Genomic DNA, 20,618 nt, shown 5'->3' with positions numbered 1-20,618 from the left:
TGCTATACACTAGGTCCTTATTGGTTATCTGTTTTAAACACAGAGGTTGTATTTGTTGAAAGAACTTTTCCTTGCGTTTCCAAAATCCTTTTCTTCCACGATAACCCACATAAAGCGTGGCTAGCGAGGTACACCGGAGAAGGCAATGGTACCCCACTCCAGTACTCTTGCCTGGAAAATCCCATGGATGGAGGAGCCTGGTAGGCTGCAGTCCATGAGGCCACTAAGAGTTGGACATGACTGAGGGACTTCACTTTCACTTTTCACTTTCCTGCATTGGAGAAGGAAATGGCAACCCACTCCAGTGTTCTTGCCTGGAGAATCCCAGGGATGGGGGAGCCCGGTGGGCTGCCGTCTATGGGGTCGTACAGAGTCGGACATGACTGAAGCAACGCAGCAGCAGCAGCAGCAGGCCAAAACACTGTTTGGTGGATGTACTGTAGGGGAAATTGCATACACAAAAATTCTTCTCATTTTTATAGAAATAACAGCTTAAATCTGAGCTGCTTCTTATTGATGAGGTATAAAAATTTGGTCGAATCAAAATAAAACCAATTTTTAAAAATTTATTTTCAAATTTATTTGTAAATGGAGTTTACAATGTTGTGTTAGTCTCTGTTGTACAACATAAGTCAACCATAAATACATTAATACATATATCCCCTCCCTCTTGAGACTTCCTCCCACCACAACCCCCTACTGTACCCCTTTAAGTCATTATAGAGCAAGCTGAGCTCCCTATGTAAAACAACAGGTTCACACTGGCTATCTTTTTTACACATGGCTGTGTATATCTGCCAATGCTACTCTCAGTTGTCCCAGAAACAGTGATATGTTTCCTTTGTTGCCATCATCTGATTCCACAATTCTGTACAATCAGTATAGTTCCTAGAGGAAGAAGGTTTTGTGAACGTCTGCAAACTTCAGTGTAAGATTATACATCAAGCATCATGTCGTACTGCTCTTTCTTCTTCCACCTGCCGCATCTCTTGACAAAAACCGCATAGAGCATCAAAAACACAACCCAATAGCATGCAAAAATGGATAAAGCAATAACTAGAGCTTTCTTTTTGGATTCTGGGAATGGCTTTCTAACTTCCTCATAAATGGTGAAAATCAAACCACCCAGGAGGATTTTAGACCAGACCGATACTGGAATGAGTCCCACAAAATTAGCAACAATTTTTTTCCTTCCAGATGTGCCCCACCCAGCTTTGTTTATTGTCACAATTGCAAATATCTTAGCAGGAAGTAAACTTGACATGTATAACACTGAGTAGAAGGACATGAAGACCATGACAATGTTTCCTCTAAGGCAGATAGCAAAGGATGACTTTATAAGAGCCACTAACTTGATGGTTAACAATAAGAGGAGGATGTTCCAAACATTACCCCTGTAGAAGAACCGGATTACCGTGGCAATGAGAAAGAAAGGGAAGAACCCAGTGATGACGGCTTCATAGGTCATCCACAAGTGATGTTTATGAAACCACAACGCATTGTACAGCCACTCTCAGAAGTAGGACTTGCTCCAGCGGGTCTGCTGGTTTAACCATCTGAGATATTCCTTAGGTGTTTCAGTAAGGCACTTGGATCGAGCTGTGTATTTCGTTGCATAGCCCAGACTCAGCACCCGGTTCGTTAGATGCCTGTCATCTCCAAAACTACATTGGCTGCCCATAAATTCTTGATTGTACCAGTCTTCCACAAATTCATGCAGTAAGGAGTTTCTGTACATTCCCAGAGGTCCGCTAATGCACTGGACACATCCAAAATAAGACTGACAGGCCCTTTCTATGTTAAAGCCATCCAGTATCTCACACTACTGAGGAAGGAGACCCAGGAATCATACTTGTTTAAAATCTGCAAGGAAAATAAAAGGAAGTAAAAATAATTACATAAAGGTAAATCTGCTGAAAATGCCAGTAAAAGCTGCACCATCCTGAGGTTACTACCTAGAGTGTTTTGTTATTTTGTTTGCCTATTTTGGCTTTCTCCCTATTTTTGACACAGTTATATTTTATTTTCTTTGATTCTTTATTACTGGATTAATTTTATAAGTGGATTGCATGTATTGGGACTAGATAATAAAATTTTTTTTCTATTCTATCACTCTCTGTACTCTTTTCACTATGATTTTTCTTCCTGTTCTTTTTATAATATTGTCGGGTTTCTTTAGCCTTAATTCTCAGTTCCTAAATTCTCTCCCCCTCTTCCTTACCATTCAATATTTGAAAATTGGTAAGTCCTGTTTTCTTCTGCTCTGGTTAATCTCCAGTATGCAATTCTGCTGCTTTTCCTTCTCCTTCTTCCCTAGTTTTTTGCAATGCCAGTGATAAAACGGTTTCCTGTGTTCTCTACCCAAAACTTGAATCCTGTAATAAGGCTCTGTATACAGTTTGTTGAACATTGTTTTTCTGGCAATATTTCATAATTATCTCCTCTATCTCAACTTTGTTCAGTTTCAGTGGAATTTTGCTTGCTTCTCTTCTATCATCAGGCTATTTCTTAGTCCACCTGGTGCATCTTCTTTGCCTTCACTATCACTATGCATATAAATATGGATTGTATAGTAATGCGATACCTAAATTTAAATCAAACTTCCATATGCTTCTTGTCTTTTGCTAAAAACTAATTGCACTTTCACAAAGAACTCATTTAAACCTCACATACTTTCACATATATATTTCACTATCCCACACATTTCAAATCACCTTTGTTAATTTTGGTTTCACTCTTTCCCCATTGATAGCAAATAACGTGAAATAAATAATTGGAAAACCACAAGTTTTAAAGACATAGGTATACAATATAAAATCCATTCCTGCCATACTTCCATTTTGTTTAATCCTTGTATTAAGTGAGTTCCAATATCATCTTATCAGAACATTAAGTTATGGCTCAAGAAGATATGGTGGAAATAGTACACACACATTATATTTTTGGGCTTCCCTGGTGGCTCAGACAGTAAAGAGACTGCCTGCAATGCGGGAGACCCGGGTTCAGTCCCTGGGTCAGGAAGATCCCCTGGAGAAGGAAATGGCAACCAACCCAGTCTACTCCAGTACTCTTGCCTGGAAAATCCCATGGATGGAGGACCCTGGTAGGCTACAGTCCATGGGGTCGCAAAGAGTTGGACATGACTGAGTGACTAATACACACATTATGTTTTATATAACTTATCAGCCACTAAATACATGGGTTATAACCCAGGATTAAGCAAAGAAATCATAAATTATTTCAATTTAGATAAAAGAAGACACAGTAAAGTATGTCCGAAGCACATTCTAATGTGTCTCCAGCCCCAGAACCAATACCTGGCACAGAGTTTGATGTGGAGTAAATGTATGTTCAAGGGGTCATTTTTGCTTCTAAAAGTGACCCATGCAAAAAGTGAAGCCATACGCACCTTGACATCTCCCCCAACACCTCCAACCTTGTGGTCTACTTCTAAAACTTTTACCATCTCCACAGTTGCGGCAGGGTCAAGCATGGTGTCTGAATCACAGACCTACATAGAAAAATTAAAAAGTGAATGGAACATTAAAGACAATTGATTACAATCCCTATAGTCTAAGTTCAGTCCAGTTCAGTTCAGTCACTCAGTCATGTCTGACTCTTTGGACCCCATGGGCTGCAGCATGAAAGGCTTCCCTGTCCATCACCAACTTCCGGAGCTTACTCAAATTCATGTCCATTGAGTCAGTGATGCCATCCAACCATCTCATCCTCTGTCGTCCCCTTCTCCTCCCACCTTCAATCTTTCCTAGTATCAGTTCAGTTCAGTTCAGTCACTCAGTCGTGTCCAACTCTTTGTGACCCCATAAATCGCAGCACACCAGGCCTCCCTGTCCATCATCATCTCCCGGAGTTCACTCAAACTCACGTCCATCGAGTCGGTGATGCCATCCAGCCCTCTCATCCTCTGTCGTCCCCTTCTCCTCCTGCCCTCAATCCCTCCCAGCATCAGAGTCTTTTCCAATGAGTCAACTCTTCACATGAGGTGGCCAAAGTACTGGAGTTTCAGCTTTAGCATCATTCCTTCCAAAGAACACCCAGGGCTGATCTCCTTTAAAATGGACTGGTTGGATCTCCTTGCAGTCCATGGGACTCTCAAGAGTCTTCTCCAACACCACAGTTCAAAAGCATCAATTCTTCGGCGCTCAGCTTTCTTCACAGTCCAACTCTGGCATCCATACATGACCACTGGAAAAACCATAGCCTTGACTAGACAGACCTTTGTTGGCAAAGTAATGTCTCACCTTTTCAATATGCTATCTAGATTGGTCATAACTTTTCTTCCAAGGAGTAAGTCTTTTAATTTCATGGCTGCAATCACCATCTGCAGTGATTTTGGAGCCCCAAAAAATAAAGTCTGACACTGTTTCCACTGTTTCTCCATCTATTTCCCATGAAGTGATGGGACCAGATGCCATGATCTTCGTTTTCTGAATATTGGGCTTTAAGCCAACTTTTTCACTCTCCTCTTTCACTTTCATCAAGAGGCTTTTTAGTTCTTCACTTTTTGCCATAAGGATGGTGTCATCTGCATATCTGAGGTTATTGATATTTCTCCCAGCAATCTTGATTCCAGCTTGTGTTTCTTCCAGTCCAGCGTTTCTCATGATGTACTTTGCATATAAGTTAAATAAGCAGGGTGACAATATATAGCCTTGACATACTCCATTTCCTATTTGGAACCAGTCTGTTGTTCCATGTCCAGTTAATTGGGCATATATATTATATTTTCAGTTTTACTGTCACTAAGTCTTAATAAGTAAGTATCAGAGGGCTGACAGAATGTGTTATATCATGGCCCCAATACAAAAAAAAAAAAAAAAAGCTTGCTTTTCAGCAAGCTCAGTATTTAAGTTAATGACATTGTTGGCTAGAACAGCTGAAATGATGGACCAGGAATATCTTGTGAAGTGACCTGCTTTTCCTAGTTTGCTATGGTTGCTCCCAATTTTAGCAATGAAAGTCTCATGTCTTAGGCAACATCCTAGGTTTCCAGGACTCAGAAAATACCATGAGTTGTCACTCAAGATGTCTTTTTTTTTTTTTAATTGCTTTAACTAAGGCTTTTAGAGCTTCCCTGGTGGCTCAGACAGTAAGGAATCCACCCCCAGTGCGGGAGGCCTGGGTTCGATCCCTTGGTTGGCAAGATCTTCTGGAGGAGGGAATGGCTACCCACTCCAGTATTCTTGCCTGGGAAATTCCATGGACAGAGGAGCTTGGCAGGCTACAGTCCACGGGGCCACAAAGAGTCAGGCACAATGGAGCAACTTTTACTTTTAGGCAACTTGTCCCACAATCTAAAAGATATCAAAATTTTCTGAGATAGTATTGAAAGGGAGGCATGTTTAATAGTGATTTCCCCTCCATTTTAATATAGTGAATAAAATACAGGAAAGTAATTCTCTTAAAATTAGTGGTATAATTCTGAAGCAGGATGTCCATATGATCTTAACTTGGCAAATGGCACTCAGTCAGACAGGGAACCTGCATGGCCTTCATTCCTTATTCTAGAGTCTTAAGTATTCTTCGAGGCCTTTGTACATAAAAGCAGATGTAAATTAACTGAAGCAGTTGTAGTAATTCTAATTGTTGTTCTCAAAAAAATCTTTATATGAGTCAAAAACTGCAATTTTGAAACCAAGAAAATGGTTGGGATTTTTCTATATCATGAACCCCTAACAGACATATCTGTTTGTACCTTTGTAGACCCATGGACTATACAGTCCATTGAATTCTCCAGGCTAGAATAGTGGAGTGGGTAGCCTTTCCCTTCTCCAGCAGATCTTCCCAACCCAGGGATTGAACCCAGGTCTCCTGCATTGCAGGCAGATTCTTTACCACCTGAGCTATCAGGAAAGCCTAGACATTAGATTCTAGTCCTGTTAATTGCATCAGAGGCTTTGTTACATACCTATAAACTGGATTAAATCCAGAATTCTTCTAGTTTCCTCAAATATATGGCTAAGACTCTCCAAATGAACGTTGCCAATTTTCTCCCACTCATTTTCTTGGCAGTCACTAAGAACAAAGACTGCCCTTAAATCTCCTAGAAGGGACTGTACCAGGTTTTCCCCACTATACATACAGATGGCAGCCAAACTTCAAGAACTAGAACCTTAGGTCCACATCTCTACATTAAGAAGGTCTCCTTCAGACTCTAGAAACTTCACACTAGCTAGAAACCTCAAAATCAAGTTGATGAGAAAGAGAAGTAGCTGACATCAACATAATTTTCTTCCACCCAAGATACCAGATCAAAACCTTTATAGCTTAACTAAAAGTGAAACACTGTATTTTTCTTTTTCTTTCCTTCCAGTACTCTGGCATTGGCTTGAATCTGTTCATCATGCTGTAATTCATTAACAGTGCCAGCTTAGTGGAAGTGATTGTGACCAGATAGTATCTATCTTAATTGTGGTTATCATTTTCCTTGGGTTTATGATTACCTACACAGAAAGCGCATGGCAGTGTGTGGTCAAAACTACCTGCATTAACACTTCTGGGGAAATGGAAACTCAGTTACATAAGATCACTGAGCAAAACACTTGGCTTAAAAAGATTCTTTCAATGGGGTCTTTTCATGGACTTGATTTTTTTAATTCATTCTCTTTTTTTCACTTCTTTTTTTTAAATGCATATAGTTGCTATAGAGTATTGTGTATGTTTCTGCTGTACAATGAAGTGAATCAGCTATATGGATACATATATCCCTCCCTGGACCTCTCTCCCACCCCATGCCCCCATTGCACCCCTCTAGGTCATCATAGAGCACCAAGCTGAGCTCTGTATGCTATACTGCAGGTTCCCATTAGCTATTTATTTTATACATGGCAGTGTATTGATGTCAAACCTAAGCTCCCAATTCATCCTACCCTCTCCTTACTCCTTGTATCCACATGCCCATTCTCTATGTCTGTGTCTCTATTCCTGCCCTGGAACTAAGTTCATTTGTACTAATTTTCTAGATTTCATATACATCCTTTAATATATGATATTAGCTTTTCTTTCTGACTTACTTCATTTCATAAGATCCAGCCACTATGGAAAACAGTATGGAGGTTCTTGAAAAAATTAAAAATAGAATTATCATGTGACCCAGAAATCCCACTCCTGGGCATATACCCTGAGAAAATCACAATTCAAAAAACACATGTACCCTAAAGTTCACTGCAGCACTATTTAAAATGAACTTATTTGATTTTGATTGGCTTGGGTCTTGGGGATCCTGGTCCTAAAATCCACATTGGGAATTATCCTTTTTATAATAGTCATCATACTCTCCCTGGTACGTTGTATTCTTTCAAAACTTTAAATGCCATGTTCACAGTCACTTACTGCCAAGCAAATGTTCCTAAAGAGCACTTCCTAGGTTTTTTAAAGAACAATTCCTTAAAATTTGATCATGTCTCTGTTAAGCTGAGTGCTGCTGCACTGTACTCAGGCATGCAGTCATGTTCAACTCTTTGTGACCCCATGGACTGTAGCCCATCAGGCTCCTCTGTCCATGGGATTCTCCAGGCAAGAATACTGGAATGGGTTGTCATTTCCTCCTCCAGGGGAGCTTCCCGATCCAGAGTTGAACCCACACCTGTTATATCTCTTGCACTGGGAGGCAGATTCTCCTGCTTTGGAAAGCCCTGTTAAGCTGAACTGCTGTGCTGCTGCTAAGTTGCTTCAGTCATGTCCGACTCTGTGCGACCCCATAGACGGCAGCCCACCAGGCTCCCCCGTCCCTGGGATTCTCCAGGCAAGAACACTGGAGTGGGTTGCCATTTCCTTCTCCAATGCAGGAAAATGAAAAGGGAAAGCGAAGTCGCTCAGTCATGTCCAACTCTTAGCGACCCCATGGACTGCAGCCTACCAGGCTCCTCTGTCCATGGGATTTTCCAGGCAAGAGTACTGGAGTGGGTTGCCACTGCCTTCTCCAGTTAAGCTGAGAGTCTGATCTAAATATGAGAATTGTTAAAAAGAAGCAATAGGCCCAAAATGGATTCAGTTGTGCTTAGCCCATGTCAGCAAATCAAGACTTAATATTGAACCTAATTGTAATTTAAGCCTTTCCAAAGAATGTGATGTTTAAGCCGTCAAACTGGAATTACCTGGTCAGCACCAGTGAAGAAATCTGCCTGACTGACCCCCTAGCTTCTCCCAAAAGAAGATGACTTTGCCTGAAACAATCTACTTTTTGGTAGAAACTTCCCCATCCAAACAATAAATATCATGGTTGGCAGATGGAGGTGTTATCTGTAATTCCCAAGTATGGCAGTCCTGGATGGAATTTAATCAAGATTTAGCCTAACTGTTTATACCAAATGTAATTATTTTTATAGTTCTCTCACTACTTCATAAAAACAGTAGGGATTTGATATGCCAGTTTTGAAAAAAAACTAAGAAAACAATTTGTAGAAGCATAAAACCTCACAGGTGAAGTGGAGTTTACACATATTTGGCATGACACCCTCACATAATTAACTAAGGAATCCCAACATTTTAAAAATGCATGTGTTTCAATTTTACTAATTATAATTTTTTTCTGAAGAGATTATTTACAAATAAAAAAATACTTGGTGAAAACAGCAAATTAAATGCATTATTAGAATAATTTAAATGCATTATATGACTTAAGGCAGGGGTCCCCAAACTCTGGAATCTAATGCCTGAGGATCTGAGGTAGAACAGATGTAATAATAACAAAATTAAAGTGCACAATAAATGTTGAATGCTTGAATCATGCCCAAACCATCCCCCCCGCCGTCCAGTCTGTGGAAAAATTTTCTTCAGCAAAACTGGTCCCTGGTGCCAAAAAGGTTGAGGACCACTGACTTAAGGAGTAGATAGGGTATCCAGTTATAAAAAGTAAACATCATCTCTCTAGATTGACCTAAATTGTATCAATTTCAGGGTTAACTTCTAATATTTACTTTTATATTGCTTATTTAGAAGCATGATAGATATATTTTCTAAATAAAACCCAGTTTTTATTTTCTTGTCTTTCTATATTGGTCCAGTATGTTCTCACTTTTCTAGGGGGAAAAAAAAATAGACAACACGTAGGCATAAATTTGCCTTGGAAACGAACAGAGATCATTCTGTCATTTTTGAGATTGCATCCAAGTATTGCATTTCAGACTCTTCTGTTAACTATGATGGTTACTCCATTTCTTCTAAGGGATTCCTGCCCACAATAGTAGATATAATGGTCATCTGAGTTAAATTCACCCATTCCAGTCCATTTGAGTTTGCTGATTCCTAGAATGTCGACACCATTTACTCTTGCCATCTCTTGTTTGACCACTTCCAATTTGCCTTGATTCATGGACCTAACATTCCAAGTTCCTTTGCAATATTGCTGTTTACAACATTGAACCTTGCTTCTATCACCAGTCACATCCACAACTGGCTGTTGTTTTTGCTTTGGCTCCATCCCTTCATTCTTTCTGGAGTTATATCTCCACTGATCTCCAATAACATATTGGGCACCTACCCACCTGGGGAGTTCATCTTTCAGTGTCCTATCTTTTTGCCTTTTCACACTGTTCATGGGGTTCTCAAGGCAAGAATACTGAAGTGGTTTGCCATTCCCTTCTCCAGTGGCCCACATTTTGATAGTAAAGTAATGCACAAAATTCTCCAAGCCAGGCTTCAGCAATACATGAACTGTGAACTTCCAGATGTTCAAGCTGGTTTTAGAAAAGGCAGAGGAACCAGAGATCAAATTGCCAACATCCGTTGGATCATTGAAAGAGCAAGAGAATTCCAGAAAAACATCTATTTCTGCTTTATTGACTATGCCAAAACCTTTGACTGTGTGGATCACGATAAAGTGTAGAAAATTCTGAAAGAAATGGGAATACCAGACCACCTGACCTGCCTTTTGAGAAATCCGTATGCAGGTCAGGAAGCAACAGTTAGAACTAGACATGGAACAACAGACTGGTTCCAAATAGGAAAAGGAGTATGTCAAGGCTGTATATTGTCACCCTGGTTATTTAACTTGTATGCAGAGTACATTATGAGAAACGCTGGGCTGGAAGAAGCACAAGCTGGAATCAAGATTGCCGGGAGAAATATCAATAACCTCAGATATGCAGATGACACCACCCTTATGGCATAAAGTGCAGAAGAACTAAAGAGCCTCTTGATAAAAGTGAAAGTTGATAAAAGTAAAAAGTTCAGAAAACTAAGATCATGGCATCCAGTCCCATCACTTCATGGCAAATAAATGGGGAAACAGTAGAAACAGTGGCTGACTTTGTTTTTTGGGGCTCTAAAATCCCTGTAGATGGTGACTGCAGCCATGAAATTGAAAGATGCTTACTCCTTGGAGGGAAAGTTATGACCAACCTAGACAGCATATTCAAAAGCGGAGACATTACTTTGCCAACAAAAGTCCATCTAGTCAAGGCTATGGTTTTTCCAGTAGTCATGTATGGATGTGAGAGTTGGAGTATAAAGAAAGCTGAGCACCGAAGAATTGATGCTTTTGAACTATGGTGTTGGAGAAGACTCTTGAGAGCCTCTTGAACTGCAAGGAGATCCAACCAGTCCATCCTAAAGGAGATCAGTCCTAAGCATTCATTGGAAGGACTGATGTTGAAGCTGAAACTCCAATATTTTGGCCACCTGATGCGAAGAGCTGACTCATTTGAAAAGACCCTGATGCTGGGAGAGATTGAGGGCAGGAGGAGAAGGGGATAACAGAGGATGAGATGGTTAGATTGCATCACCGACTCAATGGACATGAGTTCGGGTAAACTCTGGGAGTTTTTGATGGACAGGGAGGCTTGGCATGCTGGAGCCCATGGGGTCGCAAAGAGTCTGACACGACTGAGCAACTGAACTGAACTGAGGCGTAAGTTTTCCACTGTAGAAAATATCAATAGTATTTCTCTAACACAAGTCTCGGAAGAAACCTAGACAGATTCCTCCAATAGCAAAGTTTTTCTGATCTTGCCTTATCTATCACTGTTTTGTAAATATACAGTTAAGCCTGGAAGATCAGTCACTAAGGTAGTAAAAAGTGAAGGCAGAAGTTCAACCCACCTTTCAACCTCTCAGCATCAAGAGTTTATGGCCACACCCACCTCTATTGACTCAAGCCAGGAAAGGTAAAACCAGAAAGCTAAAATAAGACTAAAAACAACAGGAAGGTGGCAATCTAGAACTAATGTTCAAGTAACTCCACCTGCTTGTGAGCAGAAGCAAACCAAGGGAACTGTCTCTCTGAAAAGACTAAACTTAACCAAACTTCTGAGGTTCTATTTATTTAAATTGGTCCCCCCCCCCTCCCAGTTTCCAACAGCAAAGTGCCAGAAGTTCTCTGAGAGAGATTGTTCACATGGTGAATTTAACTGTCAGAAGCGAAAGCTCTCAGAAATCCCTTGGGAGGGGTTTGTTATAGCGGGATTAAAGAGTTCTTTATAGAAGTTCAGTTTCTGGATATATTTGGTGATAGAGTGCCAACTAGAAAACCATCATCTACCGTAGTCTGTGAAAAGAAATAAATTCACGGACATATAGTATCTATTTGTTTGTGTGTGAAGGGTAGAACTCTAGCCCTTCTTAAAACCAGTCTAGTAGAAGCAGAATTTCTCCCTGTCTCTTCACCAATTAATAAAAGTGTATAACTTCACAAAGGTTGGCTGTTCAGCTCTGGGCTAGAAGCTGTGGGGGAAAATACCCCAGTTCATGAGGAGCTTAACTTGACACTGGGGAAAACCACAGGACATGGTCTGCACGCAGGAAACTGAGAACAAACCAAAACTTCTTTCTGTCCATCTTGTCATATAAAATGAAGACTACAAAGCAACATAAATTCTCAACATGTGCCCTCAGAATATTTCACTTAGATTTCCTATATAAAACAAGAATCAACCAAATGTTATATACAATCAGTTCTCGTTATTCACAGTAGGTATGTTCCTACCAAGGTCCATGAACAATGAATTAGTAGATGTCAAAAATTTCTTTCAGCTGAAATACAGGGTTTGACTCCTCCAAGTCTCTGATCACATCTTTGTCTAGTGATCATTGGCTAAATTTTTTAAATTTGTGTTTCTGTTTTAAAACACACACAAAGACACACACATACATATGATTCATTAACAGTGAACTTACATTCAACAGTACTAGAATTCATGCCTGAAGAAAGCTTATCTAACAGACCTATTTTCTCCACAAGGCATTTATAACTTTCTTGCATTATGAACACTAGATAGCACTTTGACATTATACTTGGGGACCATTTTAAACAAAAACATGATAATAGACTAAACAAGTTACTTGTTTACTGTGCAAAAGCTGAGACAAGAAGGCATGCATGATCTTGTTTGACTTCAGCAGAGAACATGAATATTGGCTGACAAATCTTTTGCCACTCCACACATGAAAATGATTAAAAAGCACTGCAACTATTGATTTTGGGGTAGTATACAAATTAGATAGTAGGTTAATTTACAAAAATGAAATTCATAAATAATATTGGTCAACTCTACTATTATGAATGATTCAGTCTTATTTTTCTCCTGCTCAATGAATCTTGGATAGCTAGAATGCTATCAGATTAAATTCATAATAAAGTTGTCTCCTATATGAAAAGTGAAATGATGCTGTCAAAATATTGCACTCAATATGTCAGCAAATTTTGAAAACTCAACAGTGGCCACAGGACTGGAAAAGGTCAGTTTCCATTCCAACTCCAAAGAAGGGCAATGCCAAAGAATGTTCAAACTATCATAAATTTGCATTCATTTCACATGCTAACAAAGTGAAAGTGAAAGTTGCTCAGTCATGTCCCACTCTTTGAGACCCCATGGACTATACAGTCCATGGAATTTTCCAGACCAGAATACTGGAGTTGGTAGCCTTTCCCTTCTCCAGGGCATCTTCCCAATATGCTATCAAGGTTATGCTCAAAATCCTTCAAGCTAGGCTTCAGCAGTACATGAACTGAGAATTTCCAGGTAGATGTTCAAGCTGGATTTAAAAAAGACATAGGAATTAAAGATCAAATTGTCAACATCTGTTGGATCATAGACAAAGCAAGGGAATTTCAGAAAGAAACATCTATTTTGCTTCGTTGACTATGCTAAAACTTTTGACCTTGTGGATCACAACAAACTGTGGAAAATTCTGAAAGAGATGGGAATACCAGACCATCTTACCTGTCTCCTGAAAAACCTGTATGCAGGTCAAGAAGCAACAGTTAGAACCAGACATGGAACAATAGGCTGGTTCCAAATTGGGAAAGGAGCACATCAAGGCTGTATATTGTCTTCCTGCTTATTTAACTTCTCTGCAGAGTACATCATGGGAAATGCCACCTGGATGACTCATAAGCTGGAACCAAGATTACTGGGAAAAATATCAACAGCTTCAGATATGCAGATGATACCACTCTAATGGCAGAAAGTCAAGAGGAACTAGAGTCTCTTGAGGAGGGTGAAAGAGGAGAGTGAAAAAGCAGGCTTAAAACCAAACATTCAAAAAACTAAGATCATGGCATCAGGTCCCATCAATTCATACAAATAGGTAGGGAAAAAGTGAAAACAGTAACAGATTTTATTTTCTTGAGCTTCAAAATCACTGCGGACAGTAACTGCAGCCATGAAATTAAAAGACGCTTGCTCCTTGGAAGGAAAGCTAAGATAAACCTAGAGAGCATATTAAGAAGTAGAGACATCACTTTGCTGATAATGGTCTGTATAATCAAAGCTACAGTTTTAGAGTAGTCATGATTGGATATGAGAGTTGGACCATAAAGCAGGCTGAGCACAAAAGAATTGATGCTTTCAGTTTGTGGTGCTGGAGAAGACTCTTGAGAGTCCCTTGGAGAGCAAGGAGATCAAACCAGTCAAACCTAAAGGAAATCACCCTTAATATTCATTGGAAGGATTGATGCTGAAGCTCCAATACTTTGGTCACTTGATGTGAAGAGCTTATTCATTGGAAAAGACCCTCATGCTGGGAAAGACTGAGGGCAGGAGGAGAAGGAGGCAACAGAGGAGAGATGATTGGATGGTATCATCAACGCAATGGACATGAGTTTGAGCGAACTCCAGGAGATAGTGAAGGACAGGAAAGCATGTCGTTCTGTAGTCCATGGGGTTGCAAGAGTTGGACATGACTTAGCAACTGAAAAATGAACAATGTCTCCTACATACTTCCCTTTTAGAAAATGTTCATCAGTTCAGTTCACTCACTCATATTGGATTCTTTGCAACCCCATGGACTGCAGCACACCAGGCCTCCCTGTCCATCCCCAACTCCCAGACCTTGCTCAAACTCATGCCCTTCAAGTCGGTGATGCCATCCAACCATCTCATCCTCTGTTATCCCTTTCTCCTCCTGCCTTCAACCTTTTCCAGCATCAGGGTCTTTTCCAATGAGTCAGTCTTCACATCAGGGGGCCAAAGTATACGAGCTTCAGCTTCAGCAGCAGTCCCTCCAATGAATGTTCAGGACTGATTTCCTTTAGGATTGACTGGTTGGCTCTCCTGACAGTCCAAGCGACTCTCAAGAGTCTTCTCCAACACCACAGTTCAAAAGCATCAATTCTTCAGTGCTCAGCTTTCTTTATAGTTCAACTGTCACATCCATACATGACTACTAGAAAAACCATAGCTTTGACTGGACAGACCAGATATTGACTAGACTAGACATAACTCTGTGGGCAAAGTAATGTCTCTTCTTTTTAATATGCTGTCTAGGTTGGTCATAGCTTTTCTTCCAAAAAGCAAGCATCTTTTAATTTCATGGCTGCAGTTACCATCTGCAGTGATTTTGGAGCCCAAGAAAATAAGTCTCTCACTGTTTCCCTTGTTCCCCCATCTATTTGCCATGAAGTGATGGGCCTGGATGTCATGCCAGGATCTTAGTTTTTGAATGTTGAGTTTTAAGCCAGCTTTTTCAGTCTCCTCTTTCATCAAGAGGCTCTTCAGTTCCTCTTTGCTTTCGGCCATAAGAGTGGCCGAAAAAAATACGAAAAAAATGTTCAAATTTATTGTATATTTTATACCTGGGAAATCCCTATTGCACACATCATAAGACAATTTTTATCCTTCATCACACAGACTGGTGGCCACTTACCTTATTAAATCCATGTTCAGTGATAGGAGATATGTTAAAGAAATTAAATAATCTAGGTGTCACAAGATACTTAAAGTTTTCTGATATTGTAGAATAAAGTATGATTCAAAATGGCAAATATAACATAATTTCAAATTTAAAAAAGGATAGAAGACATATATACCAGGAAGTATTTATTTGAAAAATCTATGTTTGGGTCAAGTTTTTGTGGCAGATGATTTAAATTTTGCTTATTGTGGTTTTCTACATTTTTTAGAACACTGCCATAATCTTGTGCTATTTAGACAAATGAAAAAACTAACATAAGTAATATTTTGAAAAGATAAGACTTTTGCCCTACCTTAAACTGTATCTAGGCAGATCAGAGAAAAGAAAATTTTCCTCATTATTCAAGATTAAGAAAATCTTCCTCATTCTCCTCTTTATTTCTCATTCTGTATATCTTTGTTTTCTCATTTTGTTATTTTTCTTCTTCTGTTTTTATATCTTCTCTGTCTCCAAAAGGAGCCACTAGCATCACTTTTGAATTTGCTACTATGTTGGATTTATCCTAAACTAAATCTTCCTTCCATATTCCACGTCAATGTTAACTGTTTGAGGGACTATAAAACTGAGACAGTTATCAGTAGATAAGACTAGAAATGATAGTGGAGAGAGCTAGACAAAGAGGTGATAATTGATAAAAATTGGTCTGGAATATACCAGAGGATGCCAACTGAGAGCGCTTCGGAGGTAGATGGAAGGTTGCCTTGAGATAAGAAATAAGGTCAGTACCTTTGGAACTGTAAGCAGGAAAGAGTAAAGAAGGCCTTGATAGCCTTCAGAGTAAGTACTTTTGCTGTTCTCTTTCATAGGAGGCAAGATCACAGGTAGTCAAACAGGGAGGAGTTTGGGTAAGGCCCTAGGAGAGTGACGAAGACATGAAATAACAGACACGAGAGGAATAAACAAGACATCTATTCAAGATCAAGTGCAAAGAGTGCTGATAAGTAAGTGCCAAGGATCCAGCTGCAACTGGAAGCCAATCATTTTGGCCATCTCTCTGAACACTTAAGCAGTGTTCTTCAGCCAGGTTAGCAAGTATAAGCAGATGGGCAATTTCTTCCCCTAGTCTCAATTCTCTCTTGTGTATTAGGAAGAACGTTGCTTCCTTCTGCCCCTAAACAACTTGAACTCCACATCCAAGCACTTGCAATGCTCAGGAGCTGATAACCTCGACCCCCTCCCTCCTTGGTCTTCTTGGGGCTTCTGCTCTACAACTCTTGGACCCTGGAACAGTGTTTTTGTTTTCTTTTCAATTTTTATTGATGTATAGTTGGCTTACAATGTTGTATTCATTTCAGGTGTACAGCAAACTGAATCAGTTATATTGATACATATGTTTGAATTTTGGGCTTCCCTAGTGGCTCAGCAGTAAAGAATCTGCCTTCCAATGCAGGAGATACAAGTTTAATCCCTGGGTCAGGAAGATCCCCTGGAGGAGGTAATGGCAACCCACTCCAGTATTCTTGCCTGGGAAATCCCATGGACAGAGGAGCCTGGTGGGCTACTGTCCATGGAATCGCAAAGGATTCAGACACAACTTAATGACTGAAAAACAACAACATTGGCATTTTAGTAATTTCCACTGCTATAGGCCAGAGTGGTTAAATATCTGGGGATATGATGAAGGATAAATGGAATTTACTGGTCGCAGAATACCAAAAGATTTTGTTACCCTTACTTGAATGGTTGGAATGGGCTCAGAGTCCATAAAGGATTCAGGGCCCAGTTACCAGTTGCTGCTGAGGTCAATAGATCTGGAGGCTTCATCCTGAAGGAAGAGAAGTTCTCAAGCCTGATTACATCTGTAGCAGGAAGCCTATTCTAACATTTTATATTTTATTTTTTCTTGGACAGGTACAATGTCAAATTATCAAGAATACGAACAAAATTCAAAACAAAAATGATGGGAGAAGGCAGTTTGGGTGGAGCAGGTTGAAAAACAAAAGGAACCCCACACAATAACTTCTTGATTAGAAAGGACAAATGTAACAATTGTTTTAACTAGAATTAAAGGTAAAGTATCAAAATAGATGTTCTCTTCTTTTAGACTTCATTCTTCAAATCCTCTGCAAGTTTCCAAGTTACTCTTTCCTTTAAGTGTTTTATTCTCTCATCTGAGCCTGAAGTTGCACTAGGTAAATATGTGAAGATGTCCTGTGTTAATTAAAACTACTTAAATTGTGACAGCTCTAGAAATTAGAAGAACCTAGGAGTGAAATTCTATCAATTCCGTAGAAGAGATTAATATACAGATGGTATCAACTTATGAAACCCCTCAGGACTTCCCTGGTGGTCCAGTGGTTGGCAGGAAGACTCCCAGTGCAGAGGACATGGGTTCAATCCCCAGTCCGGTAAGATCCCATATGCAGGAACAACTAAGCCCATTTGCCACAACTACTGAAATCTGCATGCCTTAAAGCTCGTGCTTTGCAACGAGAGAAGCCACAGCAATGAGAAATCCCTGCAACCACGACAAAGAGTGGCAGCACCACCTCGCTGCTCAGTGTGTGCCTCAGTAAGGACACAGTGCAGCCAAAAATTAATTAATTTTTAAAAAGAAATACTTCAAAACTCTTAAAAGACTAAACAAATTCACTCTGTGGTGGGAATTGACATGGACCATAATTTTCAAGTAAGTACTAGATGATCCAGAGAAGGCAATGGCACCCCACTCCAGTACTCTTGCCTGGAAAATCCCATGGATGGAGGAGCCTGGTGGGCCGCAGTCCATGGGGTCGCAAAGAGTCGGACACGACTGAGTGACTTGATTTTCACTTTTCACTTTCATGCATTGGAGAAGGAAATGGCAACCCACTCCAGTGTTCTTGCCTGGAGAATCCCAGGGACGGGGGAGCCTGGTGGGCTGCCGTCTATGGGGTCGCACAGAGTCGGACACGACTGAAGCGACTTAGCAGCAGCAGCACTAGATGATCATATAAAAAATAGTATTAATATTACCAGCAAGCTTTTTCATAAAGTTAACGATACCATCATTAGCAACTTTTGTAAAACCCACTTGGATACATGATTTGTAATAATGATCTCAAACCCCTTGTGAAATTAGTTTCTTGTATCCAGGTAACCAAGGTTTGGGAGGTGGTCTTCCTCAAGATCAGCAGCTATTACTATGACTAGAACTTCAGTCAGTTGACACTGAAGCCCAGAGCCCATTCTTTTCCCATTACACACAGAGAGACCCACTGGGCATCATAAAGGCCCCTAACGAATACAATGGGTCCTCTGAAAACTAGAATTTTGCTTTCAACAGAAGGGGAACGTGTCCATCAGATTTTGTAAGCCAGAAATATCTCTCCTTTCTTGATACAATTATGGCCAAAATCTACTAAAAGTTTCTGTAAAAAATTATAACTAGAAAACTCCCAGGAGCAGGAAAATCCCTACACCTATTTTTTTATGAATGTATAGTTGATTTATAATGTTGTAATAATTTCTGTGTTAACCTATTCTTAAATGAGATTTGTTTATATATTTTTTGTAAAAACACTCTATTGCTAGCTATCTCAATAAAACCAAGGGAAAAAAAGAAACACTTCCATAACCCACCCCCCATTAAAAAAAAAAAAAATCTCACAGGAACCCTACTAACACTCTAAAAAAGAAAGCCTCAATGACAACTAGGAGTGGAGAAACCCAAGAGTGTGCAGGCAGGGAATTAATGAGAGACACAGCCTGTCTAATTTTCATACAAGCAAACACCATCACAAATGTTTTCAAAGGTCAAGTTGCAGTGAATGAGGTAATGCTATTTGGGGAGTGAAATAAACATGACTTAGGTTTTGCTCTGAAAAGTTGTTTTTTCCTCCCCCCTTTCCCTTTTCCAATTTTCTGTTCTTTTTCTCTGTGTCTAAATTTTGAATTCCTTTTCCTTTTAAATCAAAATTGTGTTCTCCATTCTTTTTTTGCCTAGACTCCATGAAAAACTTCCTAGGGCCTGTAGATTTTCTCAAGACCTTTCTGCTGGAACAGACTATTTTTTTTACAAGGCTGATTTTAAGATTGTGGAAAATAATGTTGGATTTGACTTAGCAGGCCCAAGGTGGGAGAAAAGGGAAGAAAGGGAAAGAGACAGATCTACTGATCAAAAGAATCTTGATTTCTAACCTATAACATTGCACAAGTGAAGTGTTTTCATTGTCTTAACCATTTTATATGATTTATATCTCTTTCTCTCTTGAAATGTGCTTTCAACAGTCATGGGGCTTCCCCAGTAATCTGCCTACAATGCAAGAGACCCCGGTTCAATTCCTGGGTTGGGAAGATCCCCTGGAAAAGGGACAGGCTACCCACTCCAGTATTCTTGGGCTTCCCTGGTGACTGTTTTGAGATGAACTGAAAGGAGTACTTGTCCAGAAGGGACAAGCATGAGCTATAGCATATGACTGGAGAGATACAAAAGATGCTTTATTTAAATGTATGTTTGTCCTGGCAGATGTGGAGACCTACCTGTACATAATCCACACTTCGCCCCAGTGCTCTGAAGGCTGTGTACATGACTTCTCTTTTTCCACCCCATTTTTGCATGATGCAAATACTCTTGTTGGACAAGACCAACTGGGTGACATGCTGTGAGCTTTCTTTGTGCGACTCATCCGTCTCTCCAGGACCCTTCACATGGTAGTTGTTCTTCCAGATATAAGTGGCTGACTGGTCCCTGCCCATGACTTCACTGAAGATGTCCATCATGTAAAGGTCATCTTCCGAGTTTCCATCTATGACCATGACAACTTTAATTCCGGGGTAGGTTAGCCTTTTCACAGATCGCAAACATTTCCGCAAATAGTCTGGATCTTCTTGATATGCAGCAATGCAAAGAGCAACAGTTCTGTTCAAGTTAACAGGGATAGTTACATACTTTTTCATTTTCCGGTGCTCCAAAAAGGCAAACAGGTTTTGAATAAGAACATGTAAAGCTAAAAAGGCACCATATGGTCCAAAAGATAAATAGTAATCATCTGTGTGGATAAACTGGTAGCCAATAACATAAGAAAGGATCATTCCAGTGAGGAGAGAGACTCCAAAAAGTGTGGTTCCAAATATTCTCAGGATAGATAGAAACCCCTCACAAGGCATCTGTGAAGCAATCACATGATACACTTGGTTAGCCACTCTTGTCCCACACTTGTTACATACAGGGTACCATAGGGAGCACATTGGACTAGAAGCATTCCTGGTGTTCTAACCCTGAGTTTGTCACTTAACTAGCTCTGTTGACTTTCTGCATCTCAGTTTGCCCATCTGCCAAAAAAGGATAAGGATGCCCTTTCGACATACCTGAGAGGACTCTTTTAAACATTAAATGAGATGAGGGTGTGACGTACCATTGAAAATCATAATGTGTAAGCAAATATTACTAGATTATTTGTCTAAAAGATGCACTTTATATTCCGGGTCATAGCCAAGTGTATAATCAAAACTTCTTGGCAAGCAAAGCACCTTTGTCCTGCTCC

General features: G+C 40.0%; 1 protein-coding gene across 1 annotated transcript; it reads right to left on the bottom strand.

The window, feature by feature from the left end:
• Positions 1–712: 712 nt before the first annotated feature.
• On the bottom strand, positions 713–20,241 carry LOC113903943 (hyaluronan synthase 2-like). The gene is given in 4 exon segments (XM_027560618.1): positions 713–1,806; positions 1,809–1,863; positions 3,410–3,511; positions 19,615–20,241. Coding segments are annotated over 4 exon segments (1,656 nt in total). The 3' UTR covers positions 713–934.
• Between the last annotated feature and the right edge of the window lie 377 nt (positions 20,242–20,618).

Source organism: Bos indicus x Bos taurus, chromosome 14, assembly GCF_003369695.1.
Source record: "Bos indicus x Bos taurus breed Angus x Brahman F1 hybrid chromosome 14, Bos_hybrid_MaternalHap_v2.0, whole genome shotgun sequence".
Taxonomy (NCBI): Eukaryota; Metazoa; Chordata; class Mammalia; order Artiodactyla; family Bovidae; genus Bos; species Bos indicus x Bos taurus.
Note: the sequence above shows the minus strand (reverse complement) of the source record. Positions and strands in the feature narration are given on the sequence as shown.